This window comes from Notolabrus celidotus, chromosome 16 (genome assembly GCF_009762535.1).
Source record: "Notolabrus celidotus isolate fNotCel1 chromosome 16, fNotCel1.pri, whole genome shotgun sequence".
In the NCBI taxonomy this organism is placed as follows: domain Eukaryota; kingdom Metazoa; phylum Chordata; class Actinopteri; order Labriformes; family Labridae; genus Notolabrus; species Notolabrus celidotus.
The window spans coordinates 19,719,494-19,741,089 of NC_048287.1; the positions used below are offsets into that span (position 1 = coordinate 19,719,494).

The 21,596-nt window shown below is 41.8% G+C and overlaps 2 protein-coding genes and 1 long non-coding RNA gene across 4 annotated transcripts in view; 2 read left to right on the forward strand and 1 right to left on the reverse strand.

The window, feature by feature from the left end:
• dtnbp1b (dystrobrevin binding protein 1b) overlaps positions 1-12,108 on the forward strand; it is an 89,375-nt gene extending 77,267 nt beyond the window's left edge. For both annotated transcript variants that reach the window (XM_034704375.1, XM_034704376.1), the window contains 3 exons: positions 1,602-1,769; positions 6,847-6,990; positions 8,781-12,108. In XM_034704375.1, coding sequence (XP_034560266.1) covers positions 1,602-1,769; positions 6,847-6,990; positions 8,781-9,115 — 647 coding nt within the window. In that variant the 3' untranslated portion in view covers positions 9,116-12,108. The remainder of the gene's footprint in view (positions 1-1,601; positions 1,770-6,846; positions 6,991-8,780) is intronic.
• A 1,526-nt stretch (positions 12,109-13,634) lies between these two features.
• The window catches only part of jarid2b (jumonji, AT rich interactive domain 2b), a 116,452-nt gene continuing 108,490 nt past the window's right edge, over positions 13,635-21,596 (reverse strand). Inside the window, exons 9-18 of the mRNA XM_034704800.1 lie at positions 19,288-19,380; positions 18,980-19,098; positions 18,745-18,815; positions 18,480-18,594; positions 18,247-18,352; positions 17,950-18,132; positions 17,054-17,184; positions 16,760-16,946; positions 16,412-16,519; positions 13,635-16,188 (exon numbers count right to left, since the gene is read on the reverse strand). Of these exons, the coding sequence (XP_034560691.1) occupies positions 15,931-16,188; positions 16,412-16,519; positions 16,760-16,946; positions 17,054-17,184; positions 17,950-18,132; positions 18,247-18,352; positions 18,480-18,594; positions 18,745-18,815; positions 18,980-19,098; positions 19,288-19,380 (1,371 nt within the window). The 3' untranslated portion in view covers positions 13,635-15,930. The remainder of the gene's footprint in view (positions 16,189-16,411; positions 16,520-16,759; positions 16,947-17,053; positions 17,185-17,949; positions 18,133-18,246; positions 18,353-18,479; positions 18,595-18,744; positions 18,816-18,979; positions 19,099-19,287; positions 19,381-21,596) is intronic.
• Positions 17,977-18,417, forward strand: LOC117827926. The gene is made up of 2 exons (XR_004634302.1): positions 17,977-18,159; positions 18,274-18,417. It is a non-coding gene; the product is annotated as an uncharacterized LOC117827926 (long non-coding RNA).

Genomic DNA, 21,596 nt, shown 5'->3' on the forward strand with positions numbered 1-21,596 from the left:
TACGGTCTAGACCTGCTATCTTTGTAAAAGCGTTTTGAAGTAACATTTGTTGTGATTTAGCGCTATACAAATAAAGATTGATTGATTGACCCCTAATTTAAAATCTAAGAGAGCTATATGGTAAGATTCCTTATCCAGAATCTTACACACCATTTAAGCTAGACTTTTAATACAAAATCTAATGGACTTGTGAATGTATTCCTCTTATTCAGAGTATAACAGAGCTATTAAGTTAGACTCCTTGTTCAGTGGCGGTTCTGGGGAGGGGCCAACGGGGCCAGTGCCCCTGTAAAACTGAACCTGGACCCCCATGTGGCCCCCCCTCCACACCAAAATAATATTATACAATAAAAAAAGCTTCGGTATTGTGCTGATGTTACAGGCAGAACACATGCGTGTGGCACTTGGTTCCAGTCCCTTAAAGCGCTAAGGGACTCATGTTGAGTGTAAACAGCCGAACAGCTGCTGTCAGTCTGCATTTTGATATATGACACAGTAGTATATATGTCTAGTATATAAGGATGCACTGATGTTTTGCCAGTTTGTTCTCAGCCGGTCCTCGCCCTTATCAGTCTCTTTTGTCAGGGTTGAATGTGTCCCTCTAACAACACCCTTGGCCCCAGCCTGCCCCCCCCCCCCCCCCCCCAGTAAAATTGGTCTAGAACCACCACTGCCCTTATTCAGTCATATTCAGTAAAAAGATAAGATAAGATAAGATACTCCTTTATTCGTCCAACAATGGGGAAATTTTTGGAGTTACAGCAGCAAACAAGAAGGTGTACAGTACAATAATTTAAACAAGAATATATATATCTATCTATATATATATAGATAGATATATATATCTATATATATATATATATATATATATATAAATGCCCATCAGAGAACAAATGGTCTTGCAATCCTTCAACCCGAGAAATAGCAGAACAAACATTGCAGCTACTCGTGTTAGAGGCAACAAAGATGTACCTCCCATCCAATGCCCCAGCAGGACGGAGGGTACACACAGTGGGAGACGAGCCTCTGTTTACCAAAGTGTGTGCAGCAGAGTGGGCTGCATGTGAGACTTCTGTGAGTGTGGTCCCTCCTGTGCAGCCCACAGGAGACTGAGTATTGAGTTTCTGAGGGTGGAGTGAATGGCAGAATCTGTGAGCTCTGTGGAGCACTGAGCCCGACATCGTTCTGCTTCGGTAAAGATTGACTCCAGCCTTTAGAGGATGAGTTTTGCTGCTTTCTCTCTCCCCCGTAGCTCCCATTTACTTCATATCAGAGCGTTTTGGTCAGAGAGGTTTGGAACTGGTGTTCAGTGTTGATTGTACTAGAAAAGAATGAAGTGTTTTCCACCTCTTGTTTGTCTGATGGTGAGACAGAAAAACTGTGAATAGATATCCATGAAATTAAGCCAAGAAAAAGATATAAGCTGCTCAGCTTTTGTGATCTTTAAAACAAGACTATGAATCTCAAGGGAATATTTTTAAGGGTTGCTTACTTTTTTCAGGATGTTTTTGCTTTTCAGATGATGTCTATTTTTTCATGCATTTGTCTTCTGTCTAGCTTCTCACTAACCTCTCTTAACTTTTCTCCTCTCTTCTTTCTAGTGGAGCTAGATGCAGAGCATGCACAGAGAGTCCCTGGGGCAGAACAGGGAGGCATCCAAACTCCCCAAGTCAAGCTGAAAGAGAGGCAGAAGTTCTTCGAGGAGGCCTTTCAGCAAGACATGGAGCAGTATCTGTCTACTGGCTACCTGCAGATCGCTGAGAGGAGAGGTGAGAAGGGAAAGCAATGAGGTTAGAGGTTCTTTACAGGTGATGAAGGTGACAGCTCGTTTATCATGTTTAAACAGCTCTAATTTGAGCACATGTCGAGGCCTCCAGAGGGAAAAGGACGATTTTCAGAATTGAGATTTAGGTTTTGGTGTTCTAACTCATTCAACAGCAAATGCAAAGCTATCAAGCATTCAAGTGAATTAATTCCAGAGCCACGATAGCATCAGCCGAAACCTTCACACTTCAGCTGCATATCACTAGATTGAGCCATAATAGCTTTCTGCAGCGACGTTCCACACTCTGAGTGCCTGTCGCTAAACCCACAAGTAGAGACATTACTTTGAAAAATGCCACCGCACCATATAAATGTAGTCTTCCTCAGGGATTGTAATAGAATCCTGCTGCAGTATACCCCATGTATTACTGCTAAAATCCTGTGCTGAAATACCCAGAGGATGTGCTGAAGTGAGGGACTGCATTCTGCTCTGTAAGATGCATTAGACTCTGGTGGTTAAGAGATTGGAATGGGATTTTTCTTCTTCTTTTACTCATCTATCCTGCTCTCGTAATCCTCTGGATGTGGCTTATTAGAGAGGATTGTGAAGCAGTAAGGAGGGAGGGGGGATGGAGTGAAAGGAAAGGAACTAAAGGAGTGGAGAAGGAGAGACCTCCAGTTTATACTGTCAATCAAACAGCTTTCTTGTGTTTATTAGTGCAGTGATGCCTATGAACTAAAAACTCCTAAAGACATGGTTTGTGCAGCAGTATGTAAATGTCTATAGCTCATTATTCAAGGACTATTTAAGAACTTGTGCAGCCTGAATGTATTAATTGTATATAAACACTAGAGATAGTTAGATTAAGAATCTACAGGATCTCATGTTGGCTACTATACTGATATCCAAAACAGCAAAATAAAAATCAGCTGTAATTGCTATTAAAGATCTGCAATCAAATATAAAAAAAGAGGCCCATTAAGATGTTGAAATAAAACTGAAATTAAGAGTATTGTTTGTGGAAAAACACTCACACTGCAACTCATTCACCCTGTTCACAAAGTGGCCATTTTCTTTGGCTGTTCAGGAGGAAAGACTCAAATGCAGTGTAATCCTGTATCCCAGTTGGGCAATAAACATAGTGTATGTGACGGGTTCATTGCTACTTGATTGATCAGCAACTATAAAAAAACATTGGGACAACATATTTGAAAAAATATCACCACCACCTGCCATCATAACCGCTAACTTTAGCACTTGACTGATCACTAACAGTACAGTTAGCTAGCAAACAGAGCTGTTAGAAATACTGTTGCTGCTAAGATAAGTGTCCATGCTCACTGTGAGGACTGCGTCTAAAATCTAATATCTTTACGGTCGCTAGCTGCCAAAACTGTTAGCAACACTGTCATTGTTAAACACCACTCCAGTCTGTTATCATCAAACAAAGAGGCATCTACTTACATCTCTAAATTGACTTTACATGGAATTCACTTGAATGATTTTATTTGCGTTTGTTGTGAACACCCCATAAGACCACTGTTGGTGCAGACTTCATGCCTTTTCCTATCTTGTGGTGTGGCACAAAAAAGCCTTTCAAATATTGATAAGGGGGTAAAATTGCTAAATAGAGATTGGAATAGGAGCTAACTTTGGTTGTAGTCCAGTGATAGCAAATGTTGTTTTTTCTTAGGATATAGCTGATGTCTTAGATTTTTTCCTCCATCATCCTTTCAGTTGCTGACCAATTAAGCAGTGAAGTAATAATGATTTGTCTGATTTTATACTTAATATTTGGAACATACAGCATTATGAAAGCATTTGAGCTTCCCACCTTGAGCATGGCATTAGAGGAAAATGACTGCTGTGTAAATACAGTGAATTATTTCTCAGACAGCCACAAATCCCGACAGCAGGTTCGGCGCCAATGGTGAGCAAATATTCAGCTGGAGACACAGAGAACAAGTGGAGAGAGACACTGGAAATATACTGAAGGAAGATAGTCAAGCGAAGAGAGAAAGCACTGCGGATGCCCTCACCCACTGAGCCATCAAAAGCCAGTCTCAAGGGTCTTCTTATACACACACAAACACACACACTTGGATACTCTCCATAATCTCACCACAGTCTCTCCCAGCAGGGAAACCTTTTAGGCAAGGTCAGAGAAGGGCTAAAAGAAGAACATGTTAAAGTCAGTGACACGGAAATGATGTCCTCAGTGCAGCACTTTCTTGAGCAAGACTCTCACAACACAGCTTCACTGCTGGTTTAAGTGAATTTGTGTGCGTGTGTATGCAAATGTGTGTGTGTCTTTGTATGCATATTTGTTTATTTTGGTTCATGTGTTGGAGAGACGGCTCCATTTGGGCCTGAATACTGAATCAACATCCTCCATGCTATGTTTTATGAGCCTGAACAACTGCTATGTGGTGGTAATCGTGGAGCTGACAGGCGAGATATGGGAATGCACATGAGAGGAGGCAGCGCACTGAGCATTCATTAGTGAGCATTCGACCTCAGTTTCTCTCAGATGTGTCACACAAAACAGCACTGCTGTCTCGACAGAGAAGAGGAGAGAAGTAAATGTTTTTATCACTGGATTGGTGTAAAACATCTGGAGTGATTATGTGTATGTATGTGTAAAAAAAATTAACATCATGCGTGTGTGTATATGCATTCAATTCATCCATGTCTGTGTGTTAATATATTAGAATGAACTCAAATATGAGTACAGTACATTTTCAGACATTCAGATGAATTGCCGGAGTTGAGTGATCTGATCTGATGCTCACTCGTGTCTGTGTGATATTTTTTTTCTGTTGTTTTCTGAAGTATTGGAAGACTTTTAGGGGGGAGTCTCCATGGGAAATAACATCCCCCTTCTTTCTCTCTTTCTTGACTCTTCTGCTCTCCCTCCCTGTGCCACCCTCCTCTGCTCTCCTCATTTCCTTGAGGTACGGTAGCCAATGGCATCTTCTCTTACTGCTGTGCACCGACCAATCATCTCCCTTCTTCCTCTCGTGCTCGCAACTTTACCCTGCCCTCTCCTCCTCCATCCCCGCAGTGCAATGACTGGCTGTTTGTGACGCATGCAGCGCTCATGCTAGTGAACGTGGGGTTTGCACCCTTGCAAGGTGGTGAATCCAGGACTGTAACAGATCCTAAATTAGCTTGTGCGAAAGAGGGGTGTAACGTGGTTTCAATCACCAACATTAACATAAAACCGGCAACATGAGAGACGCATCAGGTGCATTCAATTACATGTTTGTACAATTTTACTATCTTATCATTGCATCAGAAGAAATGCTGTGAAATAAGTTCCATCAGATGTTTTGAACACTACTCAACTTTTTCAGTGTTTTGTTGTCCCAATATTTTTTAAACATGTGCTGGCAACAAATTTAGAATAAGAATATTCTTTTCATAAAACAGGGTTAAGTGTTAAAATTATCAAACCATCAAATTGGTTTTTATTACCTTTTTTCAGTGTCCCAGCTTTTTTAGAAAATGATCTTGCATGTAAAATAAACTCAAGCTCAGTTTCTATGGCGTTTCATCTTTTAACGTCATATCTATTATTCTGAATGGCGCCCATTTTTCAATCTCACTGAATGTACTTCACTGGTACATTGGCGGACTAGTGCTGTGTTTGCTGCATTGTGCACAAATCCTAAACTAGATTTGGAATATCTACCAGAAAAATAAGTCAAAATCACTCCACCCAAATGGGACAACATGCTCTGATTCATCTAATCATTTCAATTTGTTTGTAATCTGGATAAACTGATTGGATGGACTTCTGATTGGATTTAATTCAGCCTTGCAAATATTAATTTTCAGATAATTCATTTTGTCGATTTCTGTCAGTATGGAAAAAAATTCAAATTATTAAGAAATGCATCCAAAAATAATTGCCTACATAGGGAAGATGATTGTGGCCACTGGAAAAAATTAAGGTGGAATTTTTTTGTTTAAATTCCGATAATAAAGTCAGAATTCTAAGAAAAAATGATTTATGTCTGAATTCTGACTTTTTTCTCAGAATTCTCAGGGTTTTTTTCTGACATTCAGGGAGAAAAAAGTCAGAATCCTGACTTTAATCCCAGAATTTAAAAAGAATATTGCACCTTTTTAAAAAGAAAATTTCCAATGGCCCCAATCCTCTTCCATACTTACCCCTTTAATTTTTTATGCTGATATATTACATACTTAGAAACCAAAGAGTATTAGCAGTATTCATAAACTTTGGTTGACTCCAATACTACTGAATAGTAAAAGCGGATATGGACATTTAAGTTCTCTATTAGCTGAGCTTTTTGCTTGTCAGACACTGATATATGCCATCTAAAGGAAATGTTCATGTCTTCAAGTAAGTCTTGAAACAATACTTACTTCATCATATGTACATTGAAACTCCTTTCTGTACTGGATTCAAAACTCTCCTCCTGATGTGATAATGAGTGTAGGTGATAGGAGACAATGTCCTCAGTCCTCATTCTGTAGAAAATGAGTTGTAAAGTTTGGTTGAAGTTGATTCATAACTTCAGAAGTAAAACTTAGTCTTGCACAGTTATGAGGTTTCTTCAGTTGGTTTCTTGTAGTCTTTATACTGGCTAAAGTTTTACTTTAATTTGAACAAGTGTATTTTGTGCAGCATTGAAAAAATAAGATCTCTTGAATAGGGTCAGGCTGCCTGAGAGAAAGATGTACTGACGGCCACTGTAAAGAGGAGGAAGGATCCCACTCTCTCAATGTACATATGGGCATGAGAGTATAAGAAACTATCCTTTAAGGATGTTTTAGTGTTACTTGTTGCCTTCATACAGAGCTTCTTTATACTGTGACACCTGCCAATCCATTATTTATGGCTATGCTTTATCATAAGGTGAACAAACTGTTAGCTAACTCATTTAAATTCATCATCCAGCTTCAGTGTGCTCTATTTGCTTCTGCTTGGCACATTTCATAACAACATAAATTTTAAAGCGTCTCTCCTCCTGGACTCATCCCCTTACTGCTGCCCTCTTAATGCTCCCTCCTTGTCCTGAGGCTAATATCTTGCTGTCCCATTTCGTGTTCAGAGCCAATAGGAAGCATGTCATCTATGGAGGTGAACGTGGACATGCTGGAGCAGATGGATCTGATGGACATGTCCGACCACGAAGCCCTGGATGTGTTTTTGCACTCTGGGGGAGAGGACAACAGCGCCGCCTCGCCTGTTGCAGGTATGTGGCCATAAACACACACACTAACACAGAACACCTAAAGGATGCAATGAATAAAACACTTTATTGCTGAGTAGAATAACTTTTTTTCTGCATCATTTGAAATGATTTTCCCACGCAGAAAACTGTGACTCAAGAGATTGACAGGACCAGTGTTTAGGCACGATGCATCAACACCATCTGTCCACATCTGCTTGGAAAATTCTTGTGACAGGGAACAACCTCCAGCATCGAACTGACAGCTTGTCCTCAACAAAAATAAAATCCATGCTCATACTTTAGCTACATTTATATGTCTGTAGGAGGCTGAGCTCCGAGCTCCAAGCATGTTTAAAAAAAACGTATGAAGCTGTTCTAGCAGACAGAACAATGCCCTGTTTTCATGAAGCTGGTTAGATATTGACAATGAAGAACTTATCAGTCCCTCAAGGAAGTCAGGATTTTGAGATCACAACATACTGTAGAACATAAATAAAAACATTCACTGCGCTGCACAACCTTCTGATTTGAATCCAATCACTGCAACTTTTCCACAAACTCAACTGATCCCCCAAGCTCCTTTGCATCAGTCAACTATACGTCACCAAATGCACCAAAAATAGTAACCCCATGAGCTCAACAATACATCAGAGGACATCATTTTATGTATATTCAAATTCTTTGTAATTCTGCATGCTGACTTAAAATATTTTATGCTGTGAAGCAGACACAGAGAGCATTGTTCTAAGGAGAGCTTCAGTGATGATTAATGATGATCAGTCATCAATTAATGGTAATGAAATTAAACCATCATTGCCACCATAATAAATTGAATAATTGAATTCATTATTAATGATCTCTTTATATGTTTTGAAAATGGCTGGCCATCCATTTAGCCATACCATGCTGCCCTGGGTTGATTCTGTCTGCCAATCCAACCACAGGCTTGTTATTAATATGTTTCTTAGCACTGATCTTGATCTCAAACAGGTAGTGTGTGAGATATCCTTCCATCCATTATCTTGACCGCTTATTCCGTTAGGGGTCACGGGGGGCTGGAGCCTATCCCAGCTGGCTTCGGGCGGAAGGCAGGGTACACCCTGGACAGGTTGCCAGGGCTAACACGGAGAGACAGATAACCATTCACACACACCTACGGGCAATTTAGAGTGATCAATCAACCTGGTGAGCAGGTTTTTGGACTGTGGGAGGAAGCCGAAGTACCCGGAGAGAGCCCACGCATGCACAGAGAGAACATGCAAACTCCACACAGAAAGGCACCTGCCTGGCCGGGGAAGCGAACGAGGAACCTTCTAGCTGTGAGGCAACAGTGTGAGATAAAATATACAACCCACAGTATATAACCCACAATAATAAGACAATAATCCCTCATCTCTCATCAATCATTGCATACAAGTGAAATAAGATAATTATTAGTATATTACGAGGGTGAAATAGCACTTCTTTGTCTGTTTCCATGGTGTTCAAAAGTTATGTTGAGTCAGCATTCATGGTATGGCAACACCATTGTTTGACTTCATAACACCTCTTCAGCAACAGATGGGTGATATCACTGAGATTTCGTTCATGTTTTATACAGTCTATGGTCTTGACATGAAAGTTGACAGGAAGTGATGTCAGTGAACAAAGAGCTAGCTCAGACAATTGCAGGCTTTATTGGAACATTGGCCCCTCACAGTTACTTTTTTTCTCAGGCAGAAATCAAGCCTACAAAATAAATAGTAGATAGAAGGACTGTGGGTTTTATTTTACAGACACAGGCTTACTGAGGTGACTCCTCTGTGTTCCAGGTCCAGATGTGGAGTCCTTCACCACAGAGATCAGTCTCCAGGTCCCCACCCAAGCCGAGCTCCGCCACAAGCTTTCCTCTCTCTCCTCCACCTGTACCGACTCAGCAAGCCAGGACACAGAGGCCGGGGAGGAGGACGAGGAGGAAGAGGAGGAGGAGCCCGAACAGGGAGGAGGAGGAGCGGGAGGAGCAGGTGTTGGGGGAAGGAGGAGAAGGCCCCCCATGGTGGTGACGCTGGATGATGAAGAGGTGCACCCTGATACAGCGCTGGTAGACAAGGTGGAGCATGACGACCAGAGCAGCAAAGACTGTGAGGAGAGCAGGCCAAAGGTTTGAGGAGACGAGGACTGGATTTAAAAACACACACACACACACTCACACACACACACACACACACACACACACACACACACATACACATACAAACACGCACAGAGCTGCAACATCAAATTGTCATACAGGACAATCCTGACTTTCTTTGAAAACATCTGAAAGAGAACACAGTGAGGTTGCACTAACTGCCACATGACCTTGCCTTAAAGCCCACCTATGGGAGTTTTCAATTCTAATTGAATCCTTTGAATTAGCTTTTAGTTCCCTTTAGCATTTTAGTTTTGAATGGCTTAACATGCACAAGAGTAATTTGACATCATTCACAGAATGCTCCAACATTCTGGGTAAAGGTGTTGAAGTACACACTGAAACCAAGCATGTGTTATTCTGCAGTTCTTTGTTTTCATGCTCTGTGTGAACAGTTTAGCTTTCACCACCAGCTCTGTCAGGTTGATGACATTCTAACAACTGCTTAAGTTATTAAAAGACAACCTTCTTTTAACTTTGAGCTGTGGTCTAAATGAAGGTGTGATGTCACACTTCTAGTTTAGTTAAACTCCTCCAGGTTTTGACGTGCCCATTATTGAAAATTTCAGCTGCTCTCCTCGTTAAATGGGGTGAAAGGAAAATTGTTTGTTGTACTTTAAGCATGAAAACTTACATGAAAAAACTTTGTGAGTGACACTACTTAAAAAAAAAAAATCTTTCCATGCTACGTAATTAACAGCCTCTCTGTCACCAGTAGCATTTCTTTATGGCCTCAAAATCTGGGCTAATTAAGCAATTAATAACAACTTTCTTTAAACGATTTGTGATTTAGGTTAATTGACTTGTTAATATAGCAAATTCTAAACTGTTAGCACAAAGCACTTCACAAATGACCTGCAGGGAGCACAGGGATGCATTTTTGGTGACTTACAGATCAACTGAACCCCCAGAAAGTTACTGTTTTATGAACTACATACGCACACTCAGCAATATTTTCAATGAAAAATACCTATTTTGCTATTGGCTTTGATGACCATGAGGTAATACCTGGCAGTCACCTGGCAGTGGGTTTTAAACCATGGAGTCTGTAGCTTTGAGTTCAGGTTCACTCGGAGATCATTGAGAGGTTGATGTGGGTGAAGACATTGAAACATGCATGCACATGGACCATGCACTGGACGTCACTTTACCTTCATACATAGTTAGATACAGGCCACCTTTGTGTTTGTATGTGTTTGTGATTGAGTGAGTGAGTGAGTGAGTGAGTGAGTGAGTGAATGAGTGTGTGTGTGTGTGTGTGTGTGTGTGTGTGTGTGTGTGTGTGTGTGTGTGTGTGTGTGTGTGTGTGTGTGTGTGTGTGTGTGTGTGTGTGTGTGTGTGTTGTTGTTTCATTGCAGCAGGAAGGCAGTTACAGCTTCCTGTTTCAATAAAATGACCTCCAGACCCACTGAAAAAAAAGATCTGGCCCTTCATCTGTCCATATTTGGCATGGTGTACCCTGTGTATGTGTGGGAGCATGAAACAAGTATTAGTGGGCTGGGAAGTTGTTTCAGTGTAACAGGAAGACACACCGTGGGTGCCTGGGAGTCCCTAACCAATCTGATTAAACCCTGGACGTGAGTCGTGCATGACAGCTGCTTTGGGTCAAAACAGAGTCAATCTAAGTTTGTAAATCATTGCATATTTTTGATAAAGTACCAAAGAGGTTTCATCTGCTTATTTATGTGAATAACTAGGAAAAGAAGGAAGTGTATGACTAATGTGAGGGTGGTGAGCAAAGATTTGAGCAACTTTTGCAACAACTTTTAAAAGAGAGAGCTACAGATTCCCCTCGGTGCCCCAAACATCCGCTCTGCACCTGTTACTTGAGTTGGGCTGATGACATCCATCCACTAAGAAGTGGGTAATGCTCTAATCTGATATCTTAAATGCTTTTTTTACTTGTCACTGTCTGAATGTAATCAGAACCAATCATGGAGGAGGGTGACCAATCAAAAGCAAGGCATAAGAGAAGTTCTGACTGGCTCTAAAGTTGTTGGCAATTATTGCATTCAAACCTTTAGGGGCACACGTATGCAATACAGGAAAACATTATTTGTTGTTTTTTATTTTGGTGTTTTTAAATGTAAAATTAGCAATAAAAAGCCACCCCCCCCCCCCCCCCCCCCCTACAGATGAAGGAATGCAAAGGCACGTGTTCTTCCTCACCATGTTCGATTTCGTTTGTCATGACTTTATTTTGAAAGTCTGGGTTTCCCCACCGTCCTGTTACACGCAAAAACTCTCAATCCTTCTATACGAAGGTGGTGAAAACCTCCAGTGTGTGTGTGCGCACATAGTTAAATATTTTCATCTGCATCAGCCTCCCAAAAGAGATCACTGATTTTACACACAGAAACACACACATAAACACACAGGAGAGTTACCCATCGCCATTCCTTTGACCAATAATATGTGGGTGAACTTCTCCTTTTGAGTGAGGACCAAATCCCTGTCAGGACTGTGTGCTATGCACTGGACAACACCCAGAAGGTTTAACTGTATCCACATTCTTTTGTACAGAAATGTTGACGTTTGTGTGATGTGACAGAGTTACTCTTTCCTTTCTTCCCTCCCCTTGCCTACAGTTTCTGACTTGTTGGTAATAAATGTTTCTCCCCCTGCATTGTTTTAATTTCCTCTCCAGCACTTCAGGAGCAAGTTAAGAGTATGAAATGTGAGCAGGATTTAAGGTTCAAGCATGTTAACAGTCCCTGCGTGCTCACTCTGATTTACAGTCCTGCTGCCTGAGCTCTTTACTAATGGAAAGCTGACATGGACGGGGAGTGAATGCATAGAGCGTGTTCTGTAAAGAGAGGAATGGAGATTTAAACACAGGGATTTTCTCTTGGGGGAGAATATTTTACCATGTATATATTCATTATTACAGTTAAATGTTTTTTAACTGGAAAATAAGACAAAGCAATACAAGTGTTACACTGAGAGTAAAAGGCATTTGAAGGCTGAAAGTGGATGTGTCTGTTCATTGTGAAGAGTAAATAACTGCTGTCGAAGCGTGACAGTCATTCAGTGCACTTTAATCAAGGTTAGGAAGAACCGCAGGGCTCTCCAGCAGTTTGCATGGACAGTGAGTGGTAAATGAAAATACTTATCAGCTCTGTGTTAAATAAACAGAACGACAGCTGCTCCTCGTCGTTAGATAATGTTACAGTTCAGCTGTTTTTCAGCATTTTACTATCCTCACATTTCTATGTTGGAAAAAAGGTAATCAGAAATCTGTTGATTTTACTCGTTCATCACCAATGGAATTTTAACCCAATCTAAAGGTGTCAAAGAATTAGTGTTTGATGCTCACCACACAAAGAAATCAAAACATTGAACTGCATCATGTCTTAGGGGTTGATAGGATGATGTTTGATGAGCAGGTTGTTCCTGCAGAATGGAACCTGGACAGCACAATGCACAACTTGTTTGACCACTGTAAGTCATCCTGCTTATTAAACAGTGACTTAATGAAAGAAGATTTCAATTATTTAGCACAACAAAAAGGATCAAACTGCTTCAATTGCAACAGCAAACTCTGGAAGATTTTCTGTGTGGCTAAAATCTGACTTAAGTTGAAGCTCGTTTGCAGGGTGAAGACTTGAAATAACTTGTTTTACTTGAAAAACTTTTTGAGGCTAAGAAAATTAAGGGGGATATACAGGAGGATTGAGGATCCCCTCAGTCATCTGACAACATAGTCACTAATATTCCATCAGCTGATATCTCATTTACTCCAGCTGTGGAAATCACTGAAATCGGGTAAAAGATGATTTTGTAGTTGGGGTGAAATGGTCCCAAGATGCACTGCAAAGCTCAAATTTTAGCAAATGTATTTGTGAAATACAAATCACATTCATGTGACAAGTCTAAAAAAAATCTTGTAAGATTTTGCAACCCAGACCTCCTTTATCTTGACCACTTATCCCATTCGGGGTCGCTGGGGGCTGGAGCCTATCCCAGCTGACATCGGGCAGAAGGCAGCATACACCTTGGAGAGGTCGCCAACCTATCACAGGGCTAACATGTAGAGACATGCACACACTCACACCTAAGTTCAATTTAGAGTGACCAATTAACCTGGTGTGCATGTTTTCGGACTGTGAGAGGAAGCTGGAGTGGGGATTTGAACCAGGAACCTTATTGCTGAGGCAACAGAACTACCCAATGCACCAACAAGCAGCACCACAATCCAAGGCCTGAAATTGCATTGAGCAAAAATATCTACCAATGCAGCTCAGAAAATTGTCTTCCTATCTTGCTGCACTGGCAGCACAAGGAATTTGTGGCTTGTTTTTAGAGTGTAATTTTTGACTTGCTAAGTAATTGTGACACATATTAATTGTAATGAATAGAAACTAGACAGAAACTTTCTAAGATTTGAGTTTTGTAGTGTGATTACATTACTTGAAATCTCCATCCTGATGTATTAAGAACCATGTCTGTTTTTTTTGCCATGCTGAAGGTTTGCACACAAAGAGACACAAACAGGTTGGAAATAAGTGACAGTGAATTGTCGGTAAGTTTTTATTAAACCTTAGGTACAAACTGCAAAAGTAAAAAACTGTCAATATAACCAACATGAGACTCTCTTTCCAAGTGGAGGGAAAGGCCGAGATGCGGCACTAATAAATAAAGTCACCAGAGACCCCACTGTGAGCAAGTAGTTTATACTGTAGAAAAATGGAAGAAAAACGACAAGAAAAGAGAACTGAAAAACAAACAAAAACAATCCCATCAGAATAAAATATACTGTAAGGCCATAAAAACTTGACAACCACTTTTTTAAATGTTGAAAACACCCAACTTGGTATTTCATTAAATAGTCCTAAAACAGTTCAGTCTTCTGCGAGGGACGACAACCAACAAACTGGATTATAGGATTTTTCCTTGACAGTCACCACTGGCAAGCTCAGTGCAACATGAGTAGCTACTACATTTTTGTTGAATTTTCAGTAATGAAAATGTAAAAACCCACTTTTTTTGTGAACATCTCTTTTTTTTCCCTTTTCTTTAAAAAAGTAAAGCTAAACAAACAAAACTAGGTCGGGGGGGGGGGGGGGGGGGGGGGCAGTCATTGGCTACTCAATATCTTCTTTCTTAGTGATATAAGCAGCACTTAAAATTTTTATACACGTCTACCAGAGCGACCCTGTAAGCGTCACACTCACATGGATGAAGAAAGGGAAATGTAAGGCTTTTTCTTCATCAAGCACTCTCTCTCTCCTGTGGAACTTTTTCCTCTCTTTATTCATTCCTTCCTTCCTTCCTTCCTTTCTTTCTTTCTTCCTTCCTTCCTCATCCCCAGAAAAAGGCTCAAGTATTTAAAGAAATTTACAGGATTATGTACAAAAAAAAGTTGATGTTTTGTTTGTGTTGGACTTTTTCCTCTCTCTAAAAAAAAAAAAATCACTCATAGTATATCTGAAAAAGGGAAAAATGCAAAATCCAAAAAAAACAAACAAACTTGGATTTGATATTTCACATTTTACACTCTTTGACTAGTGGCTCTACTTGAGATAACACATCAGATCAACAAAGGTAAAAAACACAAAATAATAATAATAATAATAATATAATATAATAATTAATGTTTACTGGTACAGATGAAACAAGAGGACTGGAAGAATGGAATGTTAACACGATTGCACATCTAGAACCAGAAAAGCCCGACAGCCTTTCTGCCCTGTGGGGTGGGGGTGCATGAGCTAGCTGTTAGCTGCTAGCATGTGCAAACCCCCCAGATTTTTAATTTTGTGTTGTTATACAGTAATTATAACCAACAGCACCAATAAAATGGATCTCCTCGCTAAGTATCAGGCACGGTTTTCACTCGCTAGCGAAGGAGGTCCCTCCATACTAACAGGGAGTGAGGTGAGCAGCTTTAGCTCCGCCCCCTCTCACATCCACCGACGAACAGAAACATCCACAATGACAAAAAAAATAAAAATACACAGAAGACTTCTTGCAAAAAAACCTATCAAAAAACAAAGCTAAAATTCAAAATAGAACTTGGAAAAACATAATCAACCAACAATAAACCAACATCATCTGTCTTTCAAGTTTATACCTCGCATCGCTGACCCCCCTTTTTTAAAACAGAAAATGCAGTAGCTGCATCAAGAAAGAATAAAATCAATTTTTAAAAAGGACTCCTCTTCCTCAAAGCAAGGACAGAGAAAAACTTTGGGTAACTACTTGATGTCACTTTCATCGAAGAAAAACAAGGGAAGAAAAAAAAAAAGGCCGCCTTTCATTTGTCCCGTGTTCACAGCTGAGTGACGCGTGATGAGGAGGGGTGGGGCTCAGTCACGGGGGCCAGGGAAGAGTGATGCAACAAGAAGGTAACAAATGTAACCCATTTCAGTGTAAGGAGGACGTAGGTGGAGGTAAAGGGTATCACTGGTCTCATCAAGTCTTCATGGGACATTAATGCTTGTAAAGTGGTAAAAGGACGACTTAAAGGGGAAAGGGGCGATTCTAAAATCATCCAGAATAAAAACAAATTCTGCTTTCACACTAGTGCAAAAAAAGACATCTTGCTTTTCTTTTTTTCCTTTTCTTTTTTAGAAACAAGCCTGTCATACTAAGGGGGGAGGTGAGATTCTTTTGTAGAAGGGGTCTGAGGTTAGGTGAGGGGGTTTTCAAAGCTCAAAAATAATCTTAAATATTCAGGGGAGGGATGATAGTGATTTTTAAAGTCAAAAGTAAAAGCAGGAGATTTTGGGAGGGGCTGATGGAGGGGTGGAGGCAGGATGTGGGCAATGACGTCGAGGCGCCCCCCCCTCTCAGGACACAGCAGCGGCCTTGGGGATGTGGCTGGAGGACAGGCGTGCCAGGGACACCTCCACCGTGGCGCGCTTTCTGGGGCCTCGCTTTGCTGGGGACGCTTTGGCGGGGCTGAGGTTGAGGCAGGGGTCCACTCCTCCTCCTGCTGCTGCTGCTGCTGCTGCACTGACTACGACTGCACCGTTACCAACGCCGCTGCCTCCGTTCTTTAACATGGCCCGGCCACACACCTGGTTCACCAGACTGTTGATTTGCTCCTGGATGGGAGAGGAAATAAAGATGAAATAAACTGCACGTTTCTCATTTTACTTCTAGATGATTCTTTTGCATCACTTTGTTTTCTATTCACACAAAGAATGAATAACACTATCATCATGCTCACTACTCTGCCTCATGAATCTGTGTAAACCTAGCTGATGTCACCCTCTTCTGGACAAGGAGAGAACTGCAACCCAGCTGAAACAAAACACCCAGGCTCACCTCATCGTATCGGTACATCATCTTAAGGCCTCTGCAGGATTTGTGCTTCTCCACAAAGCGCAGTGCACACTCCAGACAGAAAACAACATTGTCAGTCTCCTGGACCACCTGCAGACACAAACAGAGACACATATGATAATTGAAACCAGATCTCTAGAACCACAAGTATCTAGTTTCATCATATCATGATAGTTTTAAAATGGTGAGCCAAAACAGAAATAACTGAACAGCAGGTGGTAGTTAGTAAGATCAGTGAGTTAGCTGTGTGTTTTTGCATATAAATTAGCATATTGTTTCAGTAATTTAGCTAGCCACAACAAATTCAGACTCTGGTTCCCCGGCTCTCACCATGGACAGGTAGCAGAGATGCTGACAGATCTGGCAGCGTCTCTCAGAAGACTCCAGTGCCAGCCATTTCCCACGGGGCTTCTTGCGTGCCTCTCCGGGCCCCAGGCTGCCGTCATGGGTGCCATAGCGGGCAGAGGAGAGCAAACCTGCCGTGTAAAGTTCCTGCCGTTGGCGCATCTCTATGTTCCTATTGGACAAGAAATACACCCATCACACACTTGATCATTCCACAGATCTAAACAGTGACATCATTTGCATTTAATGTGTGTACTTAAGACCTGGACGGAGTCCTACCTGAGGTCCTTGAGTAGGGCGGAGATGGTGGTGAGGAGAAGGCCGTTGTCCCTCTTGGATTCAGCTGTGGCGATCTGGTACAGTAGCTTCTCCATGGAGAAGGGTTTGGCTATGCGGCGACACTTCAGGTCCTGCAGACAGATTCAGAATATAATTTTATATTAAATAGCTCTTATGAAGGCTTTTGTAGGGTAACAAGCTCAGAAGGTAGAAGCCATTTATTGGACTGGGTAAACTAACATCTATAAACAGTGTATAAGCACGACTGTTTGCAGAGTGACCACTGAGTGTACACTCAGATCAATGTCTCTTAGATGTCAAATGTTCCCCCTCTCTATGATAATACCTCAGGCCATGCACAATGACACAGTGCATTATATGAATGTCATATTACCCTTGGGAGCAGTCTTTGCTGTGGCTGTTCATATGATGCTATTGCTAACATTCCTCCATCACCATAACGCCCATAATGACAGTAAAGAGCATTTTCTTCTCTTCTATTACAGCTGTAATGAGCTCCAATAGTTTGAAGGCTTGCTCATGATTTGAAAAGAAAAAAAAAATCCAAATACATGCCCTGGGGAGACTTAGAGCTGCAACTGAACTGATTAGAGAATCAAGCTCTGGCTTCTGAGTTCATTTATTCATTTCACTTTCAATCAACTCTTCATAAATCAGAGCTGTAACTGCTGCTGTCCACAGGGGGCCAGTGTTGGGAGGCATTACAAAGACTAATCTGTTCTGCACAAGCAAGGAGGCACATTGGGTTTTATATTTCATTCTTATAGGACACATTTCCATCCCTCATTGCAGATTTCTTCAACATATAAATGTGTAGGTTTATTTAGATGTTTGCTGTTGCAGCTTTTGCACCCGAACCAGATTCATATGCTGACCTTTGCAGCCTGGTATCCCAGGTTCATCCAGTGCGGTGTGGCGAAGTGCACTGTCTCTGACACGCTGTAGCCGCAGCATACTTTAGAGACGAAGGCACCGGGGTAGCAGACAACGAACTGGCCGCTGCGCTGGACCGTGCGGTGAACCTTGATGCCCTCACGGCACAGCACCTCTGGAGAGATCTGGCGCATCAAGAGGAAACAAGAGATGTAAGAAAAGAGAAAGTCTTCTTCTGAGCATGCAAAGCAGATTGAGTTGTTGATTATTCTATATTTGTACAACCAGAAGAGACTCACCATGATGTTTCTCTCTAACATCTCTAGCCCTGGGGTGCCATTGGCCTGAAGCAGTGTATGGACCACCTTGTCCAGCTTAGCCTTCTCCTCAGCAGGGACAGAATACCTGCAGGAGAAACACAAAGACAGACCAATCGATAAAACATCAGCCAACCTTTGACCCCTCTTTCATCTTGGTGCTCTTGCTTATTGTGTGTGTGTTTACATTAGAGACTTGTTCAGTGAGCACTTACCAAATGCAATCAGCACCAGTGTGTAAATAATCAATATATGGAAGGCGATTTTGGTCTCGAGACCAGCATGAGGTAGAAAAGACCATGCCGATGTTTAGCCAGGGAATGGTCACCCCTGCAGAGACACAGGGAGAGAAGAAAACAAGAGCACAGGTTCAGGTACTTGCTGCAAATCAACCAAAACAATGGTGCAGAACTTGAAGAAAAGCAGCTAGAAACATGTATGCTCTATGTTCTGGAGATCTCCTTTTGTTCCTGTTCTTACCAGGCACAGCACCCAGATGTCTCAGAATGGATCCAGAGTTATTGGGAAGGACAGTAAGGTTCCATCCATGTCTGCAAAAGAGAGGAGAGGAAATAAGTTATTTTTCATTTTACTCAAGGGATACTATGAATAGATGTCTTAAAGGCACCTCCTCAGAGAAGCAGACAGTGTAACTCTCTAGTTTCAGTGGAGCATGTAAAAAACCAAGTGTGGGGTAAAGTTTTGAGCTACGTACTTTGAAAATGGCTCTGATTTTCCTGTGGGGAAACCACTGCCGTGTGTACTGGTGTCCACCTTCCCACAATGCACTGCCACATGGCTGTCTCTCTGCTCCACAATCCTCCAGTACTCTTGCTGCAAAATAAAAAGACAGAAAGTGATCAGAGGAAGAAAGCATGAAGTACGGGCAGATGTTCGGCTGTATGGAAAAATCTTCTAGGATCAAGACTTCAATGACTGACACTGTATTTCTTTTTAAGATAATCAAGTAACAAGATTCCAAGTGAGAATGAATCTTTTCAAACAAGATGTGGGCATGCTAACCTCGACCTCAGCAGCCCCAGGTTCCTTGTTAAAGCACATGGTCATGGTGTTCCGGGCTATCCTGAAGAAGTTAGTCAAAGACACCGATTTCCCCTGAAAAAAAAAGAGAGAGATCAATCATTTTGAGTCACACTTCTTAAGGAGCCTGACTGGAATCTGAAACACACAACATTTTGCTGCTTTTAGTCAGGATAAAAATGATCAAAGAAAACCTCTCAGAATGTCAAAGACCTATGAGTTCTCCTCTGTTCCACATCACATTTCCATAAAGGAACTCGCTGCATGAGCATGTGGCTCTATAAGGATCCAGCACTCTCTTCCCTACATGGCCCGTATACAATCCCCTGGACTTGACCCCCTCTCTCATGGACACTCCTGCTACAGCGATGCTTTGAAGGTTACCATAAATCTGCGGGCCCGTCCTGCACACATAAGGACCCTGCTGAAAGATGACCTTGCGGGTTCTTTATCATCACGGCGACAGTTTGTCTTTCTTTTCCCTTTTCTCCTCCTGGGGTGTCCAGATGCTTTCAAAAGTGGGACTGACCTTTTGTTAAATGCGTTATTCTACAACCCTGTAGATCGTTGTAATAATAGAAGTTGTAACAATACAGTACAGGAGTGACCTAGTAAGGGCTGTCAAGACGCTCTGTATGAAAGTCAGCAGCAGCACTTATCTGGCATTTTCCGCTGTAATTAGAGTTAATTACACCCTTGACGTGCACTTTGTTCTCCTGATAGAAAAAGTGAAATAGAACCTCCTTCTTGGAGGCCACTCCTGATGAAAAATGCATACAAATCTGAGCTGTGCAGAAAAAGTGATGGGTCATATTTAGACAAGGCCGTCCTGTCAGGATGGTGACAACCATTCACATGTCACAGCTTTGAATGGTGCTTCTATAATTCAGAGGGCGACAGGCTGTACTGGGTCAAGCCTGCTGACAACATCTCAGCCCTCTCAGAGGGATTTGGTTACCAGAGAGAACTGGGAGGGAAGGAAATCAAATGGGATCCACATTTGAGATGGGTGGAGAATGCACATCTCAGAGAGAGAGAGAGAGAGAGAGAGAGAGAGAGAGAGAGAATGGAATGAAGTTATCTTAATTACAGGAATAATTACTGTCTCTCCCCATCAAGATACCATGCAATGACATCAAAATGTGAACATAATCTATTTGCAAAAAAAGTCACCCTGCAATGAAACTATGAGCTCATCAAATAGGTGCACCGTATTTTTGCACATGCATGCACATACAAATACACCCATTTAAGCAGAATACTCCTATTTATTTTACAATTGTTGGAGATTTTGTTCTGAGATTTTTTAATAGTATTACCGATGCTGGTTTGTAATGTTTGTTGTTACTGTAAGTGCTTCTAGCTCTTGTCATATCTTCTCTTAACATTCATATGTAAAGCATTTTCTCTGGTGCTGCAAATGTAAGGACTGCAAAAATCTGCAGTTCTTTAAGTGTCCACTTCAGAACCCAGAGAGTCACGTCACAGAGACGTAGTACATGTTTTACACAGTTCATGGGTATTTCAGAGTGGTTCCATTAAAGCATCCTGATTTAAGTGTTATCTGTAATCACAGGCTTTACTTAGGAACATCTTCTCGCCATTTCTTCACACTAGGTATCCACCTCTCTTCTGTGCTTAACAGTAAAGAGTGAAAAAAGAAAAAGAGCAGCCTTTGTGAAAGACGTGCTGATGTGTTTCTACCTGCAGAATTGCACACATGCACAAAGAACTGCTAGCCTTTGCACTGATGCACATTTTTAGGGGTAGAGGGTTTTACAAGAGGACGGGGGATGACAGAGAAAGAGAGAGTGGGCAAAGGGAGCGCAAACTGGGCAAAATTGCTACCAGCAAGGGCATGTGCAGAAGGAGAGGAACCATGTGGTGAGGGGCTGGATTTAGAGGAGCTGAAGGGTGGAGAGAGCTGAAGGAGGCGGGGTCAGGGGTTGAGGGGCCGGGCTGGTTTTGGGGGCTGCCTTCTCTCTGACCTACATTTCAGCAAGCCAGAATCAACACAGCTGCCAGCAGGCTGAGGAGGTGGGAATACATCTGATGAGTGTGAGCGCTTACACACACAAAGCAAGGCTACTGACCACTGTACCACAGGCACAGGCCCACGCACACGCACACGCACACACACACACACACACACACACACACACACACACACACACACACACACACACACACACACAGCTGCGCGAAAGTCTTTCACAAAAGTACAGAACGTGAGCATACAAAGACTATTGCTTTTACGTGCTAACGCCAAAAACCACAGCTTTTCACAGCTC